Here is a 25,735-nt window from a genome sequence, read left to right as displayed (position 1 = left end):
AAGTGGAGTTATACATTTTTCTGACTATTTGATTATCCTACTTGTTTCCCTGATTATCCTACTTGTTTCCCTGAATAGCCTGTGAGCTCCAGAGGGTGGGTGTGTTTCTGCCCTCTGCTGCATCCCCAGAGCCCCACAGAGCAGACGTGGTAACACATAATGTGTGAGGGTGAAGAACAGAAAATCTTCATCTTTGAAAATTTCAGTGCTCACACAATAAATGGATGCATCACATGTGTGTATAACTAAGAGTGCAGTGTAAAAAGAGAAATCATTCATATTCACCCCCAAATGCTGGAAGGCCTACTGTATGTTTGGGAATGCATTAGAGACTGGGGACAACATGGTGGGCAAGATGAACTCACTTCAGACAACAGTACAGAACATCTCAGCTGCATGCCTTCAGCACAGATTTCTGCTGTGCTATCCTCCCTCTTGGCCAGTCCACCCCTTTGTTCCTTTTTACTTTGGCAGGGTCACCCCTAGGCCCCAAACAAATTTCATCTGTCCAAAAAACCCTAACTCCCACCTCTCAATGCCCCTTTTTTATGGCATGTTAGTATCACTCTAGGGGGCTAATCTCATGATTCCTTACAATGCTCTGCTGGCCAGAGTGACCAGCCAGCCAAGTTGCCTTTCTAGAACTGGGGCCCAGCCACAGGATGCTGGGAAGACCCCTTAGGCTGAGTACCAAGAGCCTCTGGGGCATCTGGTCAAGGTCATGTACAGGTTGGGGAGGGCTGAGGGCTGGAGTACACCTGGAAGAGAAGAGACACCCTGCCTGGAGAGCACAGCTGGCCCGGGCCAGATCTGAGCCCTGGAAGACACTTCAGAACTCAAGGAAGTCCTCTGCCTGGCTTTCTGGATGCAACTTCACACTTGAGCCCTGGAACAATCTGTAAGAGAGCTGTGACCAGGGTGCTGGGGTGGCTCAGTTGGTTAAGCGTGTGACTTCAGCTCAGGTCATGATCTCAGTGTCCTGGGATCAAGCCCTGTATTCAGCTTCCCGCTCAGTGGGGAGTCTGCTTGTCCCTCTCCTTCTCCCCCTGCTTGTACTCAATCTCTCTCAAACAAATAAATAAAGTCTTAAAAAGAGAGCTGTGACCAAGGTCTGTCCACTCAATGGTGCTTCAGATGGAACAGGTTCACACTTGCATTCTGCTGCAGCGGGCAGAAAATCCCAGGTGTAGGCAACCATTTCCCATTTCTGTATTCATCCAAATCATCTTACCACTGGGCAGTCCTTCTCTTATTGGAGGAATCATTTGGGCAGTTCTCCTGCTTATCATCCCTGGGCCTTCCCCATCTCCCTCCCTTGGATGTCCCCTTGGGTTAATGCACCAGCAGCATGAGGTTGCAGATAATGAAAAGTCACCATACAACCAGCCCTACCCATTCATCAGCTCCTTCTGCAGGTCCTCTGGCAGACGGACTGGCTTGCTCTGAATCCCCTTGTAACTGGCAGCTTCAGTCCCTGAGCAGCAACCGTCTCATCCAATTTTAAGGTGACAGGTTACTTTTGCATCTTGAGGGTGGAGAAAGGCATATCCATAGCCTGAGATGCCAGACTTTATGCACAGACCTGGCTGTCAAGATTAGTTACAGTACCGATGATTTTGGCATGTTCTGTTTGATCATTCCCAAGGACAGGAGAGTGTATAGGGGATGGAGCATGACTACCTTGTGCAAACCCGTTTCTCTACAGCAGTTGTATTCCTCAGAAGTATTCCTGTCTTTAAGACCTACTCTAAGAGGTGCAGAGGTTAAGTGGGATTCAGTGGACCCCAGGATAGAAGTGTAGGCTTTTCACTGGGACCCCGACCCCAAAACCACTTTGGATGGTCAGTTAACACCACTACTCTCCATTGCCAGGTTGAAATATTTATTTGAAAAATTGAAAACACAGATGCAATGTATTATACAAAGAAAGGTCTTAATACCATAATAAAAGTATTGTTGGAAGGGAACAAAAGCCAGTGGCTACCTGCCCTGGGAAGGTAGGCACTCAGTGAAAGAATGAAATTCATTTATAGGAACTATTCTAATGGAAAATTGGGGGGAAAGGTTAAAAACAAGAAAAACAAACCCAACCTATCCCTGTGAACCTAAATGTGAGAGTTTGTTATAAGTTATCAGCAAGATTTATCTGAACCCCCTCGGTTTGTCCCTAGGAGTAGTAATCAGCTTCGTTTAGGGCCTTCAAACTGAGGTAGTTGAGGGTCACCTGAAAGACATGTCTGGAAATGATCTACTCTCAGAATCGGACCCAACGGCATCTAACCAATTATTTTCCGTTGCTTTGGCTCCTGGGGGTGAGAGGCTGTGCCACCACTGTGGGTTGTGATCGTGCATTTGGTCTGACCCTGGGGGACAAAGGGGACGTGAGCAGCAGAGAGCTGGCTCAGTTTGCTGTGGTGGAGGCTGGCAGGACAATGGTGGTGGTGGTGGTCGTCTATGCTACAGACAGTGTGGTCTCTGGGGGACCGAGGATGGCAGAGACAGGGCAGAGCCGGTCGAGTTGAAAGGCCAATGCGAGGATCGAAGGCTTTCACTGGCAGGAAGGATTTCCAGAGACTGGCAAAGGTGGTAGAAGGTAGCAAGAACTTTACCGGTTTTAAAGACCCGGGTGAGTAGAACCGGGAGACCCCTCCGGACCAAGGAGCTGGCCACGAAGTGAGCATTTCCCAGGTAGCAGCTCAGAATCAGCTCCTCACCAGTGAGGGGCCGAAGCAAACCAACCTGCCTGAACAAACAACATGCACTGTGACCCCCATGGTACCTGGTAAACCCTGGTGTTGACTTGGCAGCTCAAACACTTCCAAGAAAGGATGCTCTGGACAATGTTTGGTTCTTCCAGCCACTGGATTAGGGACTCAGATTCAGGAAGGATCCTAGGGTTCCTGCTGTAAGCAGCAGAATCAGCCAACAATCTACACTTACAGTCTAATTTCAACTCCTGACTCAGATGTAAAATAACCCCACAAAGGTAGGTCTTTTCTATTTTGTTTCCTTATTATGTACACACATATCCTTATTCTAGAGATATTAGAGCAACCATAATTAAATCAGAGACACTGATTTTCGTTCGACTCAGTGTCGAAATCAGAGGCTGTATTTTGACCTCTTTTCAGTCCTAAGCCATTATTTTGTTGTCCTGCCTTACTATGACCTATGTACCCTGGCCCATGGGACTTCAGCCACTAATGATGCTGGGAGACTACCTTAAGAGGCTGTGAGGTTCATTTTTAGCCTCAGTATGTGATTCCTGTTTTAATCAGGTATTTCGCACCAAGTAGAAACACATTCATTTTTAGAAAAGCCAAGATGGGACAATTTGATTTTGGCCAGAGGATGGGCTAGCTTCTAAGGCAAGCGATGACAGACGTAATCACACTACATCTGACAGATACTTCTCGTGCCAGATGGGATTAGCCTGTGTTCCCGTTTAACTGCTTTCCTCACTGTTTCATAACTCATGTGAAGTCCGCAAAGGTTTTTAAAAATGACCGTGGCTTCTTTTTAGAGGGAGTGTCATTCTGAGAATCCCAGTGTGGTCCGATATACTAGATTTTTTTCCACCCCTGGTAATTTGGAGCACAACAGTTTGGCTGAGACTCTGGAAGTGAGAACTAGTCTGCTGCGGAAATGGTAACCAATTCTGAGAACATATCGACTGGCTTAATTGGTGTTAACTGGGCCAGGGTGCCATACACCACTCCTTCTGAGCCTCAGATGGAAAAATGCTGAGCCCAAAGACGTGTTAAACATTAAGACTGCTCATCTTCTACTGCTGAGCCCTCTTTAGCCCAATGTGGAGATTGCGTGTCTGAGTCTTGGAATCTGAGCTAATGGGAGACTGTTTTTTGAGTGCCTTACCTAGAAAATGCACAGAGAAGGAGGGCAATGGTAGGGAGAGGGGGGCTGATTCACAGTGATCAAACAGGAGCCTTGCCACCTGTCATGTAGCAACACTTAGCAACATTCCTTTGGGACAGGTCCTGGAAGTACTTGTTGGCTTCTACCTAGGAGTTGCTACAGATAAGGAAGGAAGACACTGTTTGTCCAAGATCGGAAGGTCACTTAAATGCTGGGGTTCATCTGGAGGTGGACAAGGGGTGTCAGGCTGCCCGCCTCTAGGAAGCTATCAATGAGCCCTCTGTCCTCATCCGGTCCAGGCAGCCAGGGCCTGGAACGTGTGGCTGCAAGGGCTCAGAGCCAATGGTCCCCCTCTCTCAGTCTCCTGACTCAGAGGCTCTGAGGAACCTACTTGTCTCAGCGTCTAGGCTGGTTGTTTGGGAAGCATGTTGGCCGTGTGTCTGATTCTTTAAGACTTATGACCTGGGGCAGCAATGCGGCCCTGCCATCGGCACACCTCAAATCCTGATTGCTCAAAGCATCTTTCTGTAGGCCGCTGCCAAATGGAGGTTAGTGATAAATATTAAAGATACCAAACCAAGCACACAGTTCTTTCCTGCTGGGAGCAAGTTGGCCTGATCTTCTGGGTCTGTCACTTAGGTAGAACATGGAACTATCTTCTTCAGGTTCAAGAGGATGCCAAGGCGGACATTTGGAGAGAGGAATTGGAAAGCCCTCACACACTCCCTCTCAGGGCCCTGCCTGGGTCTGAAGGGAGGTGGCATGGAAAATTCATGCCAGGGGGAAGAAGTGTGGCTATTCTCACCAGCACACTCAAGCATGTGATAAGGTTTCTCAGCCTGGTCACAAGAAGTGCCCAAGTGCTCCTGAGACCTGGGCCGCATGCACCCCTCCTTTCCCGCTTTCTCTGCCCCTGTCACTTGTGAAGGTGGACAGAGGCCTCCGGCCGGGCTCTCACTTTGGGAAGGAAAGGCACTCGCTCTGCTTCTGCCTTTGGAGGGAAGTGTGGCCGAGAAGTGGTGCCTGCCCCTGGGGAGTGGCCTCGGCTGACCCCTACTCGCTCAGCAGGACACTCAGCATGGAGGCTGGCTTGGAGCACCAAGGTGAAGCCTGAGCAGCACCATTGCTGTTAACTGCTGTTTTAGGGGCCCCTGGTGGCTCAGAGCTCCAGGGGTACTCCCTTTGGGAGAGGTGGTTCTATGAGGGAACGCTGAAAGAAGAAAATCGAAAAAAAAACAAAAAACAAAAAACAAAAAAAACAAAACCCAACCAACCACCATAAGAAGCAGTAGGAATCCATGGAACTGCCAAGAGAGGGGAGAGCTGCCTTGGCGTGCTTGGCGAGGACGCTCGTGCTGCTCTGACGGCAAAGATTCAGGCCCTGCGTCCTGGTGTGCAGCCCACCAGCCCTCTGACGCTCACGAGTTGGTGCAGATGGTGAAACAGAAAAGGCTGAGGGGAAAACAGAGAAGAAAAGGTATGAGATGGCCCCTCACCAGGCTCTTGGAAACAGCAAGCCCCTCAGACAAGGTCACTGAGCATCTAGGGGTCAAGCAGCAGGCGGGACTGGGAGGGAGGTCCCCCTCTTCCATGGAAGGCCACTGGGGTCCCCAGCACTGGGGTCCCTGGCACAGTGGGAGTGGTGTGGCTGCTACCGGGGACCCTCCAGGGTTTGGGCTATGGCTGGAAAATAACACACACACAGACGGGCCACAAGATTTACACTCGGAGGTGTGGGGTGTCAGCATGGCTCTATTCTTTTTCGGTGACCACTTCATGCAGCGCAGGTGGAGAGGCTTCTGTTCCTGAAAAGCAACGATGATTTTTGTTTCCTAGCACTTCATGTATGCATGCATTCGTTTCCCCAACAAAAACAGCCACTGCGTTGGGCTCTCAAATACCTCATGCTCATAACCCTCTACCTTCCTGAGTTACACATCCAGGAGTGGCTGGTATGCGTCTGTGGTTGGCTCCCAGAGTTGATCAAGACCATGAGAGTCAGCAGTCCTGGTTGTGATGAAGTTGGCCGCTTTGGGCACATGGGAAAGCAGAAGACTCCAGGCGAGAGAGCCTCTCTGGGCTGGTGGGCCCAACATCCCCCACTCAACTCCATTTCTAGCCCCTGACCCCTTCTATAGCATGGCCATTGCTCCCCATTGCTGGCTCTAGTTAGTCAGGGGCTTGTGGTCCCCTTGCTGGCTCTTCACTGGCTGCCGTTCATTCATTCACTACTCTGCTGTCTGCGTGCCAGGCTCACTGGGAATGGTGGCTAGTGAGTGAGGAGCTCGCTGGTCAGCATTCAGATCTTGAGGGGTGACAACAAAAGCTTTCAATTCACCCCAATTTATGCCAGTTTTGGGCTTTAAGATTATCTACAATTGAAGAGAAAACACGCTCTAGGAGTGAAGAGGGGGGAAGTCGGTGACTTGAAGGGCACCTCGTTCTGTCATGTCTGAGGGGAAAGCCCTCCTCACACGCACCCTGCCCTCATGGTGTCCAAGCGGGGCCCTTAAAGAGGCCTACCTTCTTCCCAGCCCTCAGCAACACCAGCGAGCTCGTAGTGCTTTTTTCGAAGCTCTCCCAGTTTCTGACGTTCCTTCTGCAGGTCATTCTCCAGCTCTAGCACCCGGACCTGCAGGAGGAGCAGAAGGTTTTTGGAGCAGCCATCTGACAATGGTCTCACTTCGACTTAATCCATCTCCTCCTCTGCTGATTTCCTCCATCCTCTCCCATTTACCCATCTACCCTAGTGGCTCCTCTGTTTCCTCCCTGGGAGCCTCTACTGGAGGGGATGCTTTATAGCCCCAATGCCTGAATGGGAGGAGGGCTTATCTCATGCTCCTCTGAAATCTGTCTGAAAACAACTCTAACATCCTATTTGTGTGGTGTGTTCCAATCCAGTTCCCCTTCTGCTTCAATCCTGCTTTCCTGGAAATCCAGGCAAGAGCCAGCTCAGCTGTTTCTGGTATCTCTGAGGGGCTGGTTCAACTTAGGGTTTTTATCATACAGGCAAAAGCACAATCTTACCAAGGGAAAGGCTGGTACCTGGCTATCCCTACTGCTCATTCATTCTAGTTATTTCTGTACTAATTCAAGAAATGTTTGCTGAGGGATGCCTGGGTGGCTCAGTAGTTGAGTGTCTGCCTTCAGCTTGGGGTATGATCCCAGGTTCCTGCGATTGAGTCCCACATCAGGGACTTCCCCACAGGGATCCTGCTTCTCCCTCAGCCTAAGTCTCTGCCTCTCATGAATAAATAAATAAAATCTTAAAAAAAAAGAAATGTTTGCTGAGCACCCATCATGAACCTGGGGCTTTGCTGCAGGTGCTGGAGACACAGTGGTGCACAAGGCCCCTGCTTACCCTGCAGGGTGAACACACAAACTCATGAACAAGAACAGATCAGACCGTAATGAAGATGACACAGGGTCATATGATGAAGGCCAAGGGTGATCAGCAAAGGCTACTCAGGCAGGCAGGAACTTGGGGTATCAGAAGAACAGAAAGGAGCCTTGTGTGGTTGACGCATGAGCGAGGGAGAGGGACACGAGAGGAGGATGGAGAAACAGGCCAGGATCATTTCACCCAGGGCCCTGAGCTGGGGCAGGAGTTTGGATATTTTAAGTGTGAAAGGGAAGTGAGTGGAAGATTTTAAGCAGAGATGTGATATGCTGTCATTTATGCTTTTCAAAATACGTAGAACCTGAACAAACTGTAAAGAGGGCAAGAGTGGAAGCAACTAGATGCAGTTAGGTGGTTCCTTTTTTTTTTTTTTCCAATTTTTTTATTGTAGAAAATGTAAAATGTACCGAAAGATGGAGACAATCTGGTGAATCCCATCGTGTGCCTTTCACAGAGTTCCAACAACTATCAACCTAAGGCTGGATCTGTTCCAGCAATGCTCTTTGCAATTCTCTGCTCCAACTGCCCTGCCACCCTGGCCCTGCCACAGAACTACTTGGAAACAAATACTCACATGTGTTGCAGTTAAGCTGCTTTTGCAGTAGTTTAGGAGTTAAACAACCGTGGCTTAGGCTATGTTAGGGAGATGGAAAAGGGGGAAGGTTCAAGCTTGGAGTGTCAGAATTGACAGGACCTGCTAGGGGACTGGATGTAGAAGAGAAAATGGAAGGAGGACCCAAGGACAACTCCTAGGTCTTAGCACCCAGGTGTGGGTCGGGGGGTTCCAGTTACGGAGGTGGAAAAAACAAGGAGAGGGACAGATCTGGATGGGAAGGAAACCAAGGGCCCTGGTTTGGATCCATTTCGCAGGAGATGTATTTGGTATCAAGTGGAGAGATCAAGTAGGCAGTTGGACAAGCACATAGCTCAAGGAGAAGATGGAGGCCGGGGAGAAGAATTTGGTACTTATCAGCATATAGATGGAATCTGTAGTCAGGAGGAACTGGATGAGACCAGTAAGCAAGACAACGTAGATGACAAGGACTCGAGCCTGACTTCGGGTCTTTCAGTATTTGGCCACGTGATTTTTCCTAAAGATATGAGTGACCCATCTAGGGATTTTAACAGTCTCAATCTGGACTTTACCCCAAGACTGGGACCAGTAACTCTAGAACAAGGATGTCAAGATTTTTCCAGGATCCCACTGAGTCCTAGTTCTCCTCTACATGCCACAACTTTACTAAATAGCTAGGAGAAATGGCATTGTCCTCGATGGGTCCTCAGTGAATCGATTTTTCTTTTTTAAACCAAGGTCATGCACAAATAATTCATATCAGAGTTTTAAAAAATTGCCAAAAAACTGGGGTACCTGGGTGGCTCAGTCAGTTAAGCATCAGACTTGTGATTTCAGCTCAGGTCATGATCTCAGGGTCTTGGGATCGAGCCCTGGCATCAGGCTCCCCACTGAGCAGGGAGTCTGCTTCTCCCTCTCCCTCTGCTCCTTCCCCTGTCATGCTTTCTCTTTCTCTCTCAAATAAATAAAATTTTAAAAAATCCTGAAAAACCAAAACCAAAACCAAAAAACAAAACACCACCCAGAAACAGACTTATAAATACAGCAAACTGGTGGATGCTAGAGGGGAAATGGGTGGAGGAATGGGTGAAATAAGTGAAGGGGATTAAGAGGTATAGGCTTCTGGTTATAAGGTAAGTAAGTCAGGGGGATGAAAAGTACTGCACAGGGAATATAGTCAACAATACTGTCATGATGTTGCATGGTGACAGATGGTGACTATACTTATCATGGTGAGCACCAAGTAATATACAGAATTGTCAAATCACTACGGGGGTACCTGAAAGTAACGTAACGTTGTTTGTCAACTACACTTAAAAAACAAAAACAAAAACAAAAACAGGGATCCCTGGGTGGCGCAGCGGTTTGGCGCCTGCCTTTGGCCCAGGGCGCGATCCTGGAGACCCAGGATCGAATCCCACGTCGGACTCCCGGTGCACGGAGCCTGCTTCTCCCTCTGCCTGTGTCTCTGCCTCTCTCTTTCTCTCTGTGTGACTATCATAAAAAAAAAGAAAAAAAAAAAAACCCGTCTATCGTTAAGATATTTAATGCTAGTTGATGTCGGCTAGGAGACCCATGGTGGTCACGGTGAGGGGGAAACCAGTCCCGAGACTAGTGAGCAAGAGTTAAGATTCTATTTTTAACCTATCTGTCTCCACCTGTCTCCACTCCAGTGTCCCTTCCAGCATCATTTACATTCATTCCTGGGCTATTGGGTCCATCTCTGTTTGTTTCTTCCCCAAGTCTTTCCCCTACATGCTTCTCTCGATGGGAATAATATTTGGGGTCAGTATCCCCGGCAACAGACAGAGCAGACTGAGAAGTGGGGATCCTACCTGGGAATCCATCTCTTGGCGTTTGATCTGGGTCAGTGTCATGCTGGAGAAATCCATATTATCTGGAAGAGTGGAGGGAAGGTCTCGTCAGGTGACACTCCTGGCTGACTCTCACCTGAGAGGCAGCGGATGCCAGCGCTCTGCTGAAATGCTTGGTTTGCTAGCTTCTAAAATGCGTGTGAACGTCACTGACGGAGAGATGGGGAGGAAGTGCCAACCCCCCGTACCCCCACCACCTGCCAGAGACAACCAGGCCTGGAGAGTCATGTCTTTGAATCCAGAGAAATCACTAAATGGAAAATCTACCTTAAGGCCTGTTGCCATGGTGACACAAATAGCATGCTTTCGTGGTATCCCAGTTTATGAGAAAGTAAGTAGGCATGTAGAAAAGATGACAACAGGGAATGCGGACACAGAGTTGTGGGAAACTGGGATCGTGAGGAAGAATAGCTGAATGGGATGGAAAAGAAAAGCATTGCTTCTGGGAGGCTACCTGTCTCCTCAATCTGTGATTTGCCCGAAATGGTGGAGGCCACAACTGTGGCGGTGGCCTGGTTCACCCCCCGGGAGGCCTGCTGCAGCTGGGCCAGGTTTGGGCTGTCCTTATCAGCTTTTACCTGCCAGGACCAAGCAGAGTTAGGGTCATACAGTGGCAAGAATTGAATCAAATAGTTGGTCCGATGGCTCTTGACAAACATACAGGATCCGCTGTGGTCACTAGTCGACTTCTTAAAGATTGCTGCCTATAGAGGGCACCTGGATAGCTCAGTCGGGTGAGTGTCCACTCTTGATTTTGGCTCAGGTTCTGATCTCAGGATTAAGATCGAGCCTGGTGTTGGGTTCCATGTTCAGTGAGGAGTCTGCTCTGGAGATTCTCTCCTCTCCCTCTGCCCATTCCCCGCTTGTGTGCATGCTCGTGCTCTCTCATTCTCTCAAATAAACAAATCTTTTTAAAAAAATTGCTGCCTACAGGATCAACTCCCAACATATCTCTAACATCAAAAATGACTCCTGGCTTATTTGTTTGGTAGCCTCAGATTCTAGCTTTACCCTTTCTTGTGATAACTGTTCCAGTTGTAGAAACAAATCTTGAGATAGTAATAAACAAGGATGATAAGAAGGCTCCCTGGGGTACTATGAAACTCACAGTTTTTGGTAACAAGCTTTGTATTACAATTAGTCAGGGCAATAGTTCAAATATGGAGATTCTTAAGAAGCAGCAGCCATTGGCTATGGAACCTTGGAGCCAAGCCAGGGAACCAGCTCACTGCATTGACATATTCCTTATTTGAGTGCTCCTTGAATGCCCTGAGAGTTCATCAGAGATCAGCATGGCTGGAATCCTTAAAGGCCACTTTTCACAAAAGCAATGAGAGCTAAGAGTCCGTGTGGCCAGCCGGGCAGAAGAGCTCCTTGCTGACAGATGACAGGCTCTCAGAAGAGGGTAGTATAGGACCCTGGATAAAGGGTCCTATAGGATATAGGATCTGTTCTTGGGGCAGGCTCCACAGTCCAAGTATTCTCCAACCTAGCCGGACCTTACAGTGCTCTAGGGAGTCCTGCGCAGGTCCTACCTTAGATGCAGCCACAAGCTGGGCTGTGCTAGCAGCAATTTCATGCGAACACACCATTAGTTCCTCAAATTTCCCTCTGCCTTGCACCACCAGATCAGCTGCATCCCTGGTTGTCAGGAAGAGACAAGATAAATTATGTCATGGACAGCTGCAACCCCTGATGAGCCCACCTCCAGACCGCACCCATCACCCTGGCTATTTAGAAAGCACAGCCTGCCTACCTGTGAGGCCCAAGGAGACCCAGGTTCCCTTTTAAACTTTGAGTTAACTTCCCTATCAACAGTTTGTTTCTAAGGGGCAGACTTTTTTCCCCTCAGCTGTTCTCTGAGATGGATCCATGGAATTGGAGGAGTGACAGACACTTACACCATGATAGTGGCTCCCCAGCCAACGGCTTTGGAGGCTGAGATGAGTCCTTCTGTCCATCGAGAATTCTTGGCATAAAACTCTTTAGGTGATGCCGTGCCCTGAGGAAGTGAAAATAATGACTAGCTTTTATTGGGTGCCAGGTGCTTTTATGTCTATTACTCTCATACCTCACACTAACCCCAGGACCTAAGCATTATTACCCCATTTTACAAATGAGAGAATGAAGATTCAGAAAAGCAAAAATCCTTTTCCCAAATTCATGCAGGGAATAGTGGAAGTAAATCCTAGGCTGTTCTGACTCCAAAACTTACATAGCATTTTTATTCTATCACATTTCCAAGTTGTAGACAAGAATATATACATATTCACGTGCACATATGAACAACATGATCTGAGAGAAGTCTAACTGCTCGCTCCAATTTTTATTTTATTTTATTTTTTATTTATGATAGTCACACAGAGAGAAAGAGAGAGGCAGAGACATAGGCAGAGGGAGAAGCAGGCTCCATGCACCGGGAGCCCGAAGTGGGATTCGATCCCGGGTCTCCAGGATCGCGCCCTGGGCCAAAGGCAGGCGCCAAACCACTGTGCCACCCAGGGATCCCAACTCGCTCCAATTTTGAAAGAGGAGAGTACACAGTGAATAACTGAAACAAATGATTTCTCCTCGGAATTTTAAAATGAGTTCATGCTTTGGAAGTGTCTGATAGTCTCAGAATCCACAGGTGCTCCTTGCTCAGACTCTCTATTTTGGAGATAGAAAACACCCTGTCTTGGACTGAGAAAAAGCACCACCACCAAGACAGAGATGGCTTCCTTCTTTGAAGGAATAGTTTTCAGGCTCAGGAATCCCTCCTTGGGCCTCTGGTCTCCTGAGTGGCGGCTGCATACAGGGTGTGTGAAGAACATGATGATAGTATGGCCAGCAGAGGATGGAGAAAACCCAGTGAGGACATGGACCAGAGACTGGAGCAGGGTTGGCCTGTGAATAACTGCCAGCTGACTCTGCCACAGGAAGGAGACATGGCCACGCCCATGAAAGGTCAGCAGCCAGGCTGGCCCTTCTGTTTGCCCAGTTTCCAAAAGCTCTCCTTTATTCCTCCAAGGGCCCAGACTTGCAATGCACAGGGTCTCCAGAGCAGGTTCTGATGATGTCGCCTAGGTTAATGACCCTGCAGCTGGAGACTCAGGCTGACTGTCCCCCTGGGGACCTGGCAGCTGCCCCCCACTTCTTCCCCAGGGCATCTGCACTCAGCCATGAGTGGTGGATGTGCCCTCAGATGGATACACGGGACAAGATGACAGCCCCTGTGGATTTCGCTGAATGTAGATGAGTGTACTGAGCAGATGTAGCCCTTCTGTGAATGGGGAGTCTGTGAATGATGTCCAGGGGCCCTCATCCATGCTTACCCGGCCACTCTCCACTATTTCTCTCTGGAGATCCTTAGAGGCCACAATCAGGACCTGAATGGCTTGCATTAGGCTCGTACAGGAACCAAGGATCCTGGGTGGGGGAAAAAAAGTCAGGGACCAAGAACAGTGAAGGAGTCTGTTCTCTTTCTCATGTCTAAACACAGGCAAACTTCGGATCAGAAGGGCGGTGGGGGAATACATCTCCATACAAAGGCATGTGAGGAAGGAGACTTGGCTGGGGACAGTTATGTGATGCTTCTTGGGGTTTCTTTTCCCCTAAAATGCAATGGCAATATTACCATCAAGATAATATTGACAACTACACAGACTTAGATGTTGCCTGTGGTTGCTAATGTTCTATTCTAGTTGGTATAATCCATTGCAGGAGAGACTCAACCTAATCACCTAAGTGCCATCATGCTGCTCAGACTAACCTTTCATTCACCTCCAATTTGACTCCTGTGTCTCCAGCTCGGGATTTGCTGAGCATCTCCTGTTAAAAAGAAGCAGGTTTTCTCAGTGCATCATGGCTACTGAGGGCTCACGGGCATCCTGATATACTCTGTGTCCAGCTTCCTGTTGTAGCTGAGAAACCCAAACCCAGAAGGGCCAATCCACAACCTGGTGAGTTGAGAAACGAATCCAGGCTTCTGATCCCTTCAGTGGGAAGCAGCCCCTGCAGACTGGCTCTACTGTCCACTGAGGGTCTGTCTCAACATGCTGGCTCCCAGGCTGATGAGTGCAGAACTGTTAGAGCTATGGAACCCCACTAACAGGGGGCAGCTGCTACCAGTGAGTACCTGATCAGCAGGTACTCATGCCAAGATGGGCAGCCAGAGTCTTCCACCAAAGGAGCCATATGTGACTTTCCCAATGCCACTCCCTCAACTCAGCTTTTCCCTGAGACCATCATGTCTGTTGATTTTACGGGTACCTGGCACTAAGTAAGATAAATGTGCATTATCTCTTACAACATCCCTCTGAGGCAAGTACTATTACTCCTGCCATCATGTAGAAATGGAAACTTGGTGAGCTTAATGGAATGGCCTACCCAAGTCATAGGACCAGCAAGCAGTCTGGAACTGTGACAGAGGATGGCCTGACACTAAAGGAGGTGAGAGGCTTCTCATCTTCTATTCCTCAGGGACCCTGGTGAGTCTGGGTTTTGGCTGGTCTTACAGGGGGCCTCTGTAGCCTTAATGAACAATTTAGATACATCCAGGGGGGCAATGTCACTATTGACAAAGTCAAGAAGCTATAAGAAGCTATAAGAGCCTTGCCCTAAGAAACATGGCAAATACCTCCATACCTCGATTCTGGCCGTAGCAGTTTCAATGGCAGCCGAAGTGGCAGCCATCTCCTTGTCCACCAGGTCCCCCAGCTCCTCCTGTTTGATGTCTAGGCCTCTGGGCCGGAGCTCCTGTGAACAGCATCATCACAAAGGCTGCAATGACTCTTTGATCTCTTCTCTATTCTCCTGTGGCAGAGGTAGGAGAAGAGGGCCCTGCCACATAACACACTTCTGGAACCCATAGAGGGGTCTCCTGTGCAGGCCTTGTCTAGAACTTGCTACTGCGTGAACCCCAGAACCTCATGCTCCAGCCTCCTCGGACTCTCACTGAGAAACCCTTTCCTTCTAGAAAGCCATCCCTGCCTTCTAGAAAGCCCCCACAAGGCCATTCAGTTGCAGCTGCTTAGACTTTGACCCCACAGCTGCAATATATTGTATTTGTGGCTTAGGAGGTATTTTATTTTATTATTTTTATTTATTTTATGATGTATTTATTTATTTGAATATTTGAGAGAGAGCAAGAGTGGGAGGGGCATAGGGAGAGGGAGAGAGATCCTGAAGTAGACCCCATGTTGAGTGCAGAGTCTGATGCAGGGCTTGAGGTCATGACCTTGAGATCACGACCTGAGCCAAAACTAAGAGTTAGAAGCTCAACTGACTGTGTCACCCAGGTGACCCTTGGGAGGTTTTTAAAAAAAATCTTCAAATGTGGGTGATGTCTTCCAACTAGACATTCTGCCTCTTACTTAACTTTGCATCCACAGTGATCATATGAGGCAGTTACTGGTCCTGTTCTACAGATGGGAAGCCAAGGTTCAGAGAGGTCAAATGTCTTGACCCTAGACACTCTGCTAATGAATGGCAGAGCAGGGATTTGAACTCAGGGCTGACAGCAAAGCCTGTGAATTCTGAAAATATTATCTGTTATATCTACAAAGTATAAAACAGATTTGATTTAAAGAATAAGAACAATGGCCCATGGATCTACCACCTGACTTCAGGAATAGCTTAAGAAACATTATCAGTACCTTTAAAATCTCCTTTGTATTCCACCCTAATGCCATCTCCTCCCTGCTCCCCACCTCAAGATAAACACAGAATTCAGGAGAATGCTTACTGTGTCTTTTTAAAAAACTCCATACAAATACATCCTTAAACAGTATAACATTATGTACATATGTTTTGACCTTTATTTACTTATTTTAAAGATCTTTTATTTATTTTACCAAAAGAGTCTTAAGCAGACTCCACACTGAGCGCAGACCCTGATGCAGGACTTGATTTATGACCTGAGCTGAAACCAAGAGTTGGATGCTTAACCCACTGAACCACCCAGGCGCCCGTTTTGATTTTTATTTAAAAGGGAACCTAGGGGCAGCCCCAGTGGCGCAGCGGTTTAGCGCTGCCTGCAGCCCAGGGTGTGATCCTGGAGACCCTGGATTGAGTCCCATGTCAGGCTCTCTGTATGGTGCCTGCTTCTCCCTCTGCCTGTGTCTCTGCCTCTCTCTCTCTCTCTCTCTCGGTCTCTATGAATAAATAAATAAAATCTTTAAAAAAAAAATAAAAGGGAACCTAGAGCTATGGCACCCCACCAACAGCGGGTGCCTGGGTGGCTCAGTGAGTTGAGCATTTGCCTTTGACTCAGGTCATGATTCTGGGGTCCTGGGATCTCCCCACATTGGGCTCTCTGCTCAGCAGGAGCCTGCTTCTCCCTCTCTTCCCCACTTGTGCTCTCTGTCTCTTTCTCTCAAATAAAGAAATAAAATCTTAAAAAAGATAAAAAATAAAAATAAAAGGAGTCCTAACTGTATACACTTTTCCTAGGACTTGCTTGTTTACTCAGCAGTCCATGTGTGAGATTCATCCTGGAACGTGGTTCAGTGGTTGTTTTTCAAATATATCTAGTTACTTTTGGAAATATCTTAGTCCTTTGTCACACTTATAAAATACCTTTTGAAAAGTTCTTTAACATGTCAAATACATTTATGGCGAACTTATGTGTCTTATCTGTGAAAGTTCTTTGGGGTTTAGATACAAAGTATATCCTTTCAGAGACCACTTGGATCTGCTTCTACTAAGGTACCTGGGCCCCTAACAACCTGACTACTGTAATTTTCTGTTTGGGTTTTTTCAGGCCACACAGATAGTAGATATAGATTCTGAACCCATGGACAGGTGGCTTGTAGTTAGAAATTCCCTAGCCAGCCGTGTTTCCTCCTTTCTTCCCCTATAACCAAGGTTGAGACAAGATCTTTCCAACAGAGTAGGCTTTTCCCCCATTCACTAGGGGTGTGACCTTTTGGAATTGTGTTTTGGGGAGGAAATCTCTGTATTCCAAACTTCTATGCTACTTGGGCCTAGGTTTTGTTTCTTAATTCTCTTCTATGTGTACGGCCAATTAAAATCCAAGCTCTAGGCCAAGAGATGAACAAACACTGGCTCCTGCACCCTTTTGGTGTCTGATTCTGAGAATTTCCTTTAGTTTTCTGCCAGTGCAGATTCAATTAACATTTTTTCCCCCAAATTTTATTTGGCATTTTCTATGTCCTGTCTTGGGAAGAGCTTCTAAACATCTGGTCAGTCCTATTGATAGAAAGGAAATGCACCAGGATCTTCCTCTCACACTTTGCTTTTTAAAATTAATTTGATTCTTTTGTTTATTATTATTTAAAGATTTTTATTTATTTATTCATGACAGAGAGAGAGAGAGAGAGGCAGAGACACAGGCAGAGGGAGAAGCAGGCTCCATGTAGGGAGCCTGACGTGGGACTTGATCCCAGGTCTCCAGGATCATACCCCAGGCTGAAGGCGGCGCCAAACCACTGGGCCATCGGGGCTGCCCAATTAATTTGATTCTTATTTCCTCATCTCATGGTGTCCTACGTACTATGTGTGCGTACTGAGACTTGGTTCTGCATGTCCCTGGAGAAGATGCTCTATCTCCAGCAAAAGGCAGACTGTGGTAACACTGCCTAGGCCCCCATCAGCAATTTAATAACACTAAAATATCACCAGGATCATGTCATTCTATTGAAAGAAAGGTTACCAATTCACCATTACCCAAAGTCTTCCTTTATTCAGACATTGACGATTCCCTACCTCATTGCCCTCTTCTCCCCAGTATGAACCTTCCTCCCCTTCTGATTTTTTTTTATCTGCTTTGCTCTCTATGTGCATATTCTATTAATTAAACATCTGCTGGGTGTTAACCACCTGCCAGATACCACACCAGGGACAGAGGGAACAACGTGAATAAGGTATGGGCTCTGTCTTTGAGGACTCACGAGGGAGAGAGACAGGCAGGCAGCTACACTGCAGTGCTAGCCACCAACATCACAAGGTGAAGGTGGTGGGTGGGAGGGATCTAGATGAATAAGGGCCAGACTGTGACGGTCCTTGGCTATCACATTACATAATTTGATTTTTGTTATCAAATGAGAAATCCTAATCAGATCTGTTTTTGGAAGAGATCAGAAGAAAAAGAGGCCAAAGGCAGAAAAACTAATCAGAAAGTTGTTGTAAGAGTTCAGATGAGGGATGATGAAAATCTGAACTATGGCCCTGATCCCTTCCTTCCTTGGACTTAATATTATTTATGACCCATTTTTGGAATTAAGTAAATATTGCCTTGTACTTAACTCTTCAAACAGAGCTGATTACTACTCTCATCCTACTATATAGAAATGAGTGATTTCCTTATTTTCCTTTCCCATAGAGACAATGTCTTGTCGGTCTCTGTCCAACCACATCTGGCACATTGCCCATCATGTACGACATACTCACTGCATCTTTATTAAATCAATAAATACACTGTTACCTCCACATGAGATGTTAACCTGTTCAATCAGATACAAATCCTGGAAAAACAGGGAAACTATGCTTACTCTTCTTTGATACTGCTTAGCCTAGTAACGAACACACAGTAGGTCCTCTATGCATGGCCAATGCATGAGCTACAACTGGAAAGTTGTTCAGGGGGTCAAATTTTTCATTGCCAGCTCTCACTTTCTTGAGCCAAGTGGAAAGCGCAGAAAGAACTGGCTTAGGCCATCTAAGAGATCACCAGCACTCATCCCCAAGAACCACTGTAACTTCTACCCCCCCGCCCCCTCCCCCACTAGTAACATAGCTCCTACCTCGGCAATAGTGGATATCTTGTTAAGGCAGCTCTTCACGGCTGTACTGTCATTCTCCTGCGTTCCTTCTTCCTCCAGGAAAGCCAGATAGAGGAGGATTTCCTTGCCAAACTGCTTGCAGGCCTCGGCCAGTGCTGGAGATGCAAGGTAACCAAGACTTTTGAAGGCCCTCTGCTCCCCCTACTTTCCAGACCAGTCCCCCAGCCATGGTACTCACAGTCGGCAGGCTCCGGCGGGGCTCGAAGGCAGGTGGTGCTCACGTGAGCCATGGTGTCACTGGTCAAGTGAGCAAGGAGGGTTACCGAGTGGAGAAGCCCACTGACATCTGCCAGGAGTTTAAAGGAGGTTGCTCAGGGCTGTTGAGGGGTGTTCTCTTTCTCTCCCTACCTCCTTCCCTGCTTTACGGATTACACACACCTCTTTTCTTTTTCTTTCTTTTTCTTTCTTTCTTTCTTTTCTTTTTTCTTTTTTTTTTAAGATTTTATTTATTTAATCATGAGACAGAGAGAGAGAGAGAGAGAGAGAGACAGAGACATAGGCAGAGGGAGAAGCAGTTTCCTTGCAGGGAGCCCGATGCGGGACTTGATCCCAGGACCCCAGGATCATGCCCTGAGCCAAAGGCAGATGCTCAACCACTGAGCCACCCAGGCGTCCCACACATACCCCTTTCTTCGTGCACAGGAACCCGTTGTTACCTCCACATGCAAGCATTTCTGAATGCTGCCCAGCTGTCACTAAGCGAAAGACCCTATCCTGCACCTTTCTTACCTTCTGGGCAGGCCAGATAGCGGCTCCAGCTTTCTTCCAGTTGCTCGATGCAGCTGCAAACAGACTTGACCTTGGAGAGAAGATGATCTGTGAGAGGGGAGATAGGGCAAAGTCAGAGCCAGAGTTGTCAAACTCATTTTATTCCTATGAGGTTAAGCCATGTGATGGATGAGCCTACCTAGTGAGTGGCCTCAGCTCTGCAGGAGCTGCCCTAAGATGGGGGGGTGGAGGAAAGAGGGTTGACTATGCTTGTACAGGACTCTCCTACTGTAGCTTCAAAAGCTGAGCTTCTGAACCCAATAAGTCCCTTAGCCAAGAAATAGGGCAAACCACATCAGCAGCCTTAGAGTCAGCCTCTCCTTTCTCCTGTCTGCTTGCCCAATCAAATCCAGGCCTTCCTGGTAAGACTTTCAAGGACCTTGAAAGTCTCATTAATCTTGAACCCAGACCCTTGGCTCCATGGGCCAATCTGTGCTCATGCTGTGCATACCACATAGCCATTCCCACTCTGTGCCTCTGGATGCAGGTCCACAGAGATTGTTGCATAAGAGTTAAAGTATGAGTGCTCATGTCACACTGCATAGGTGTGGCTCCTGGCTCCCCCCTCACTGGTTATGATCTCAGGCCATCCATGCCTGCTTCCTCATCTGAAAACAGAGGGGCAGTACCACCTCACAGCACTATTGTGAGAATTAGCTGGGTGGAGGTGTGTGGAGCACTTAAAATGGTGGCTGGCACACTGCGAGCCACTCAGTTAGGTGAGCAGTTTGTGTATTATCCCCTGCGGTTCTTTCCCTCCACTGGCTCATGTCCATCATCTTCCTTCAAAGCCCAGCTTTGGGAGAAAGTCTCTCCTCAGAATCCACCCACAGTTGCCCCATTTCCTGGCATTCCCTCAGTAACTGGGTACTTAGTGTACTCCTTCTCTAACTGCTGGGTTTCCTTACAGACGGGTTCCCTCCTGAATAAGATAGAACAGTCCTTGCTGTAGACGTCACCAAATGGAGACATTTCTTTCTTTTCTTTTCTTTTTGAGAGAAAGAGAGAGACAGCGTGCATGAATGTGGAAGGAGCAGTGGGGGAGAGAGAGAGAATATCTCAAGCAGACTCCACGCTGAGTGCAGAGCAGAGCCTGATGCAGGGCTTGATCCCAGGACCCTGAGATCATGACCTGAGCTGAAATCAAGAGTCAGATGCTCAACTGATTGAGCCACCCAGGCATCCCATAGACATTTTTATTTGATTATGAAGACTGACTCTTGGTTGTTGCCTTGCATCTGCCTTGTCCTCAGTGGCCCTCTTGTAGCTACACCCATGATTTCACCAATGCCCTGGGCCTGGATGCTTTGCCACCTCTGAAGTCCCTCCTCATCCACAGGGCTTCTCTGGCTCCAGCCACTGCCCCACCTTAGGCCTCTGGAACATGCAGACTGGGCCCTGTTCATGCCTGAGACTGCATGGGTATTCTCAATGTTTCTGCCCCGCCACATTTCATGATGCTCCCCGTGTGGGCCTGAAGCTCCTGTGCAACCATCTCTTCATTCAGATATTTTCCTGTTCAGAGAGACACAGGGCCGTCTGCTCCTCCTCCCCCTGATGCTTGGAGTTGTTATCAGGGCTCTGCTCCCAGTGAGTTTCATCAGCATAACCTGCTGCATGGAGCAGTGGTATCACATCCACTTCAGAAAGTACTATTGCCCAGCCCCTGGGCCACAGAGCTACCAGCTGAACTGATCTTAGGGTGGAGCCTGGGTATTGCCAGGCAACCCTGACCTGCTCAGGCTGAGGACACCTGAGCTCAGTGTCACTTGGGATTCCATGTCAACACTGAACACTGAATTCGCACCTGTGAGCAGACCGGGGTGGGGAGGGTACCTGCAGATCCGGCACAGCTGATTAGAGTAGGTTCCTCGAGCTTCCGCAGGGCCTCCCGTACCACCTGTTCTGCAGCCTTCCTCGACTCCGCCAAAAGCATTCTTCGTTGGTCTTTGGCAAGCTGGCACTCTGATTCCTAGAAATGGTCCAGGGAGGTGAGAATCTGACACGGACCCCATCAGGAGCCTTTGGGCAGCATCCACTTTGATGTAGCTGGGATTCCTGGCATCTTAACTCAAGCTATTGCTAATGAAGCCTAAGCCGGTCCACCTGACACAGAAAACAACTCCTTTACTTTGTGGATGTGCACAAGTGTGTGACACTGGAAGCTACAGGGACAGATGTGCTGTAACCCGTTCTCTGTGCTCATAGACAATGTCAGGCATAGCTCTTCTCATGTGAAAAAGAGGCAGCTTTGCTCTGTGGCTGACACGGAGCATGCTGGCGTTTGGAGCTATGGTTACAGAATGCCTTCACCATCGGCCAGTGGCCCCACCTGCTTTCACGGACTGTCCCTGCCCCACCCCATCTCCATGAATACATCATTGAGGCCCATGGCTGTGAGCCCAGAACTGGTCATCTGAAGCGGGCATCCGCCACTTACCTTTGCACTGGTCAGTTCCCGCCGGGTGTGTTCTAGCTGTTCCTGAAGAGCTGCTAATTCCTCCTCCCGACGAGCCACGGCATGTGCCAAGCTGCCCCTTTCCTTCTCTAGTTCAGCGATCTGGGCTGCCCACTTTGCCTCTGACTGCAGTGTCAACCATGTTATAGAGGGAGAATTAAACGATCTACTTCCCAGGAGTCTAGACCCACCAGCAGGCCACTTGGACAGAATAGGAGGTGGTACCTCTAAGCTGCCACCTTTATTCCCCCAAGCACACTCTAAGCACAGATAGGACCAGGTTGGGGCTGGATGCCAGGTGATAGCAGGACCAAAAGCTAGAGGGGAAAAAACAAGGACGAGGGGTTATGCTAACCTGGGCAGAAGTTTCCAGGCTGCCTTGGACAATCTGGAGTTCCTGTTTGCTGGTGGCAAGTTCTTGCTTCAAGCTCTCTAGTACTTCCGTCTGTTCTTGAGTCTGAAAAAGAGGAAAAACAGGAGCACTCTGATTTGGGCGGTGGCTGCAATGGATAAGCACATATAAAAATCCCCTGGGTGGCTCAGTGGTTGAGCGTCTGCCTTTGGCTCAGGTCATGATTCCGGGGGTCCTGGGATTGAGTCCTGCAAAGGGAGCCTGCTTCTCCCTCTGCCTATGTCTCTGCCTCTCTGTGTGTGTCTCTTGTGAATAAATGAATTTTAAAAATCTTTAAAAAATTCCCAAGCTATAGGGGGCGCCCAGCTGGCTCAGTCGGTAGGGCATGCAACACTTGATCTTGGGAGTCATGAGTTCGAGCCCCATGTTGGCTGCAAGGATTACTTAAAAATAAAATCTTAAAAAAAAAAAAAAAAAAATCCCCAACCTATCAATGGGAGATTTGTGTACTTTCTTGTATGCAAGGTTGGATGCACCCAGCAAAAAGTGGGTGGGAGTAGGTGAGAGCCCAAAGTATTCCAGAAAGTGGCTAAGTGGAATGTCAAGGAGAAAATTTTAGGGACATTTCCTAAATGTCATGTTTCAGCTTATAATACTAACTAAAATAGAACTAAACCTCTTTTCTTATAGAAAATGTTTTTTATTTTTTAAATTAAAGTATAATTAACACAGAACTGGATCTTTTTTTTTTTCCTTTTCAGAACTGGATCTTTAATTCAGACACCAAAACCTGGTATATTGCTGAATCTAATCATCTTGAAACAATTCTCTTTCTTGGATTTCTTTTGTAAGTGGTATTTTTCAAAAAGCAGGTTGCAATCCACTAAAATTCACAGCTAGGGGGATCCCTGGGTGGCTTGGCGGTTTGGTGCCTGCCTTCGGCCCAGGGCGTGATCCTGGAGTCCCGGGATCGTGTCCCACATCGGGTTCCCTGCATGGAGCCTGCTTCTCCCTCTGCCTGTGTCTCTCCCTCTCTCTCTCTGTGTATCTCTCATGAATAAATAAATAAAATCTTAAAAAAAATAAAATTCACAGCTAATATTTTGAAAAAATGAAATAAACAGGGGTGTGTCAGGGTGGCAAAGTAGGTTGAGCATCCCACTCTTGGTTTGGGCTCAAGTCATGATCTCAGGATTGTGAGAAGGAGCCCTGCGTCGGGTTCCATACTCAGCTCAGAGTCTGCTGAAGACTCTCTCCCTCTGCCCCTGCCCTCACCTCTGTAAAATAAGTAAATCTTTAAAAAATATATAAATATAAAAATTTTTAAAAATGAAATAAAAAGTAAAAAAAAAAAAAAAAGTATCCAAAAGCATCCACATAGTAGGGATGAGTATTGCTGGCTGTGTGAAACTTTTTATTTCCATTAAATAGACTGTATTTCTTCCTCTGAGTCAAAGAAAAGCATGAAAGCCACTATCCTTAAGTGTAATGCATTCAGTTTTCTCCATCTGACTGTCTTACTGCAACAGGACCTGTCTGCCAATCCCACTCCAATTTTGGGGGGTTCTCTTGGCCACAAGTCCTCATAAATGTTAGCATCTCTCTCTGATATCCAGAGCCAAAACTACTTCCCTCAACTGTCCTAGACTCACCCTTGGCAAGCCTCTCCTGATGCACCTGCTCAGCTGGAGCCCCGTTATCACACCATGCCTCTAACCCTTTTTGTATCGGGCACCATGTCCTGTGCCTCATGCTTCACATAGCACGCTCACAGAGCTCTAATCCACAAGGCTGCCCATGGATGAAAGACAAGATCTTTCCACCTGGGCAGTGCCCCAGGCCCACCTCCAACTTGGGCATACCCCTTCCTCATTCCCCACACACTTCTTCCCCTCACCTTCCGCTGTGCCTGGTCACTTATGCGCTGGAAAGAGTCTTCTAGTTCTTTTTTCTCTCGTTCCAAATCCGCCTGGGCTTGCCTGGCCACGGACACCTGTTTGGTCACCTCTGCATTCTATAAGGGAAAAACAGTGTCTTGAACTGGCTTATCTCAGGATTAACAGCTCAGGGACATCTCTCTTCTAGAACAAATGACAGCATTCAGATAGCTGAACACAGAAATCACTTTTATACCCAGAGAGAAGCCAGAATAAAGCTGTCATCCTCAGGTACTCGGCACTCAAGTATTTAGAAAATAGGGGCAATTGGGTGGGGCAGACCATTAAGCATCTGACTCTTGATTTTGACTCAGTTCATGATTTCAACATCGTGGGATCAAGCCCCACATTGGGCTCTGCACTGGGCGTGGCACCTGCCTGGGATTCTATCCCTCTCCCTCTTCCCCTCCCCCCCCACTCGATGTCTCTCTAAAAATACATAGATAAATACATAAATAAAAGAATAATAAAGACGGGGATAATCCAATCAGGGCTGGCATCGAAAGTAGAGTTCAAGACATGGAAGGCAAGCGAGCCTGAAGAGCAGTGGTTTCTGTGAAGGGATGGTGACCCATGCAGAACTGGTGGGGAACGGAGTAGCTGTCTCACTGGCATGGGGATGGTGCAGGGTGCAGGGCAGGAGGTGGGTGGAGGGGCCTACCTTCCGCAGCAGGTCAGCATGGTTCTGTACCAGCTCACTATACTTTTCCTTTAGCTTGCTGTACCTCTGTTCGTTGGCTTGGGCTCTCCCTGTATTGTCAAGAGCCAAGATGAGCAGTCTACCCTCCACTGGGACCCCATGCCTGCCTTTCCACAAGCCAGAGTCCCTAGAACATCCTTCTTGCTTTTCACAAATGCATACACGTTCTTCTCCCTGGAAAGTCCTACTGAAATAAACTCCTCTGGGAAGCTGTCTTAAAAAAAAAAAAAAAAAAAAAAGGAAAAAAGAAAAAGAAGGGCACCTGGGTGGCTCAGTGATTGCACGTCTGCCTTTAGCTCAGGGTGTGATCCCAGGGTCTTGGGATCTAGTCCTGCATCAAGCTCCCTGTGAGGAACCTGCTCCTCCTTCTGCCTATGCCTCTGCCTCTCACAAATAAAGAAATAAAATCTTTAAAAAATTTTTAAAAATTTAAAAAATAAAAAGAATCCACTGAATTCAGATCACTGCATTGATTTGCACCTCCTGAGTGTGAGTGTGCACACGTGGCATTTGCTTCATCAGTGTTTTTGGATTCTATGTCGAGTTTCTCTTAGGCTGTCTCTCCTTCGGACACCCCGTCCCCCAGGCAGGCACCCCACTGCCACCTCCCAGTTCCTGTCCCCATATCCTGAGTAGTGCTGCTCCTGGGGCTCTCCACCTGCTGGGCTCTCACCTCTGGGGCCCAGCTGCATCCTTCGCCCGACTCTAACATTCCCACCCTCAGCCCCAGCCCCACGGACTCACTTTCTATCTCTGTCAGGCTCCGCTGGGCCTTCTCCGTGTCTTCCCGCTTCTTCTTGAGCTCGTCTAGCTCGGCCCGGAGAAACTCGCTGTCATCAGCTGCCTGCTGCCGCAGATGCCGCTGCTCTGCCAACTCGGCCTCCAGCTCACTGACCCGGCCCTTCAACTGCAGCACAGCCCGCTGGCTCTGTGGGACGGACTCACCAGTGAGCCCCAGTGCTGTGCCTCTGGGCTTGGCTGGGCTGGGCAGGAGAAGCACGTCCTCCCAGGCT

General features: G+C 48.0%; 1 protein-coding gene across 5 annotated transcripts in view; it reads right to left on the bottom strand.

Annotated features, from left to right (window-relative positions):
• Positions 1–1,865: 1,865 nt before the first annotated feature.
• Positions 1,866–25,735, bottom strand: part of HIP1 (huntingtin interacting protein 1) — a 156,756-nt gene continuing 132,886 nt past the window's right edge. For 2 of the 5 annotated variants that reach the window (XM_077908176.1, XM_077908177.1), the window contains exons 14-30: positions 25,467–25,650; positions 24,684–24,772; positions 23,983–24,099; positions 22,089–22,190; positions 21,716–21,859; positions 21,112–21,247; positions 19,237–19,323; positions 18,686–18,793; positions 18,469–18,602; positions 14,351–14,461; positions 13,476–13,534; positions 13,039–13,132; positions 11,626–11,726; positions 11,260–11,365; positions 10,179–10,302; positions 9,686–9,747; positions 9,063–9,344 (exon numbers count right to left, since the gene is read on the bottom strand). In XM_077908176.1, coding sequence (XP_077764302.1) covers positions 9,078–9,344; positions 9,686–9,747; positions 10,179–10,302; positions 11,260–11,365; positions 11,626–11,726; positions 13,039–13,132; positions 13,476–13,534; positions 14,351–14,461; positions 18,469–18,602; positions 18,686–18,793; positions 19,237–19,323; positions 21,112–21,247; positions 21,716–21,859; positions 22,089–22,190; positions 23,983–24,099; positions 24,684–24,772; positions 25,467–25,650 — 2,025 coding nt within the window. In that variant the 3' untranslated portion in view covers positions 9,063–9,077. Of the gene's footprint in view, positions 5,329–5,577; positions 5,682–6,399; positions 6,509–9,062; positions 9,345–9,685; positions 9,748–10,178; positions 10,303–11,259; positions 11,366–11,625; positions 11,727–12,047; positions 12,634–13,038; positions 13,133–13,475; positions 13,535–14,350; positions 14,462–18,468; positions 18,603–18,685; positions 18,794–19,236; positions 19,324–21,111; positions 21,248–21,715; positions 21,860–22,088; positions 22,191–23,982; positions 24,100–24,683; positions 24,773–25,466; positions 25,651–25,735 lie in introns of those variants that run through there. The other 3 variants (XR_013385438.1, XM_077908178.1, XM_077908180.1) reach the window with 3 other exon arrangements.

Source organism: Canis aureus, chromosome 8, assembly GCF_053574225.1.
Source record: "Canis aureus isolate CA01 chromosome 8, VMU_Caureus_v.1.0, whole genome shotgun sequence".
NCBI lineage: Eukaryota > Metazoa > Chordata > Mammalia > Carnivora > Canidae > Canis > Canis aureus.
This window is presented reverse-complemented; position numbering and strand designations above follow the sequence as displayed.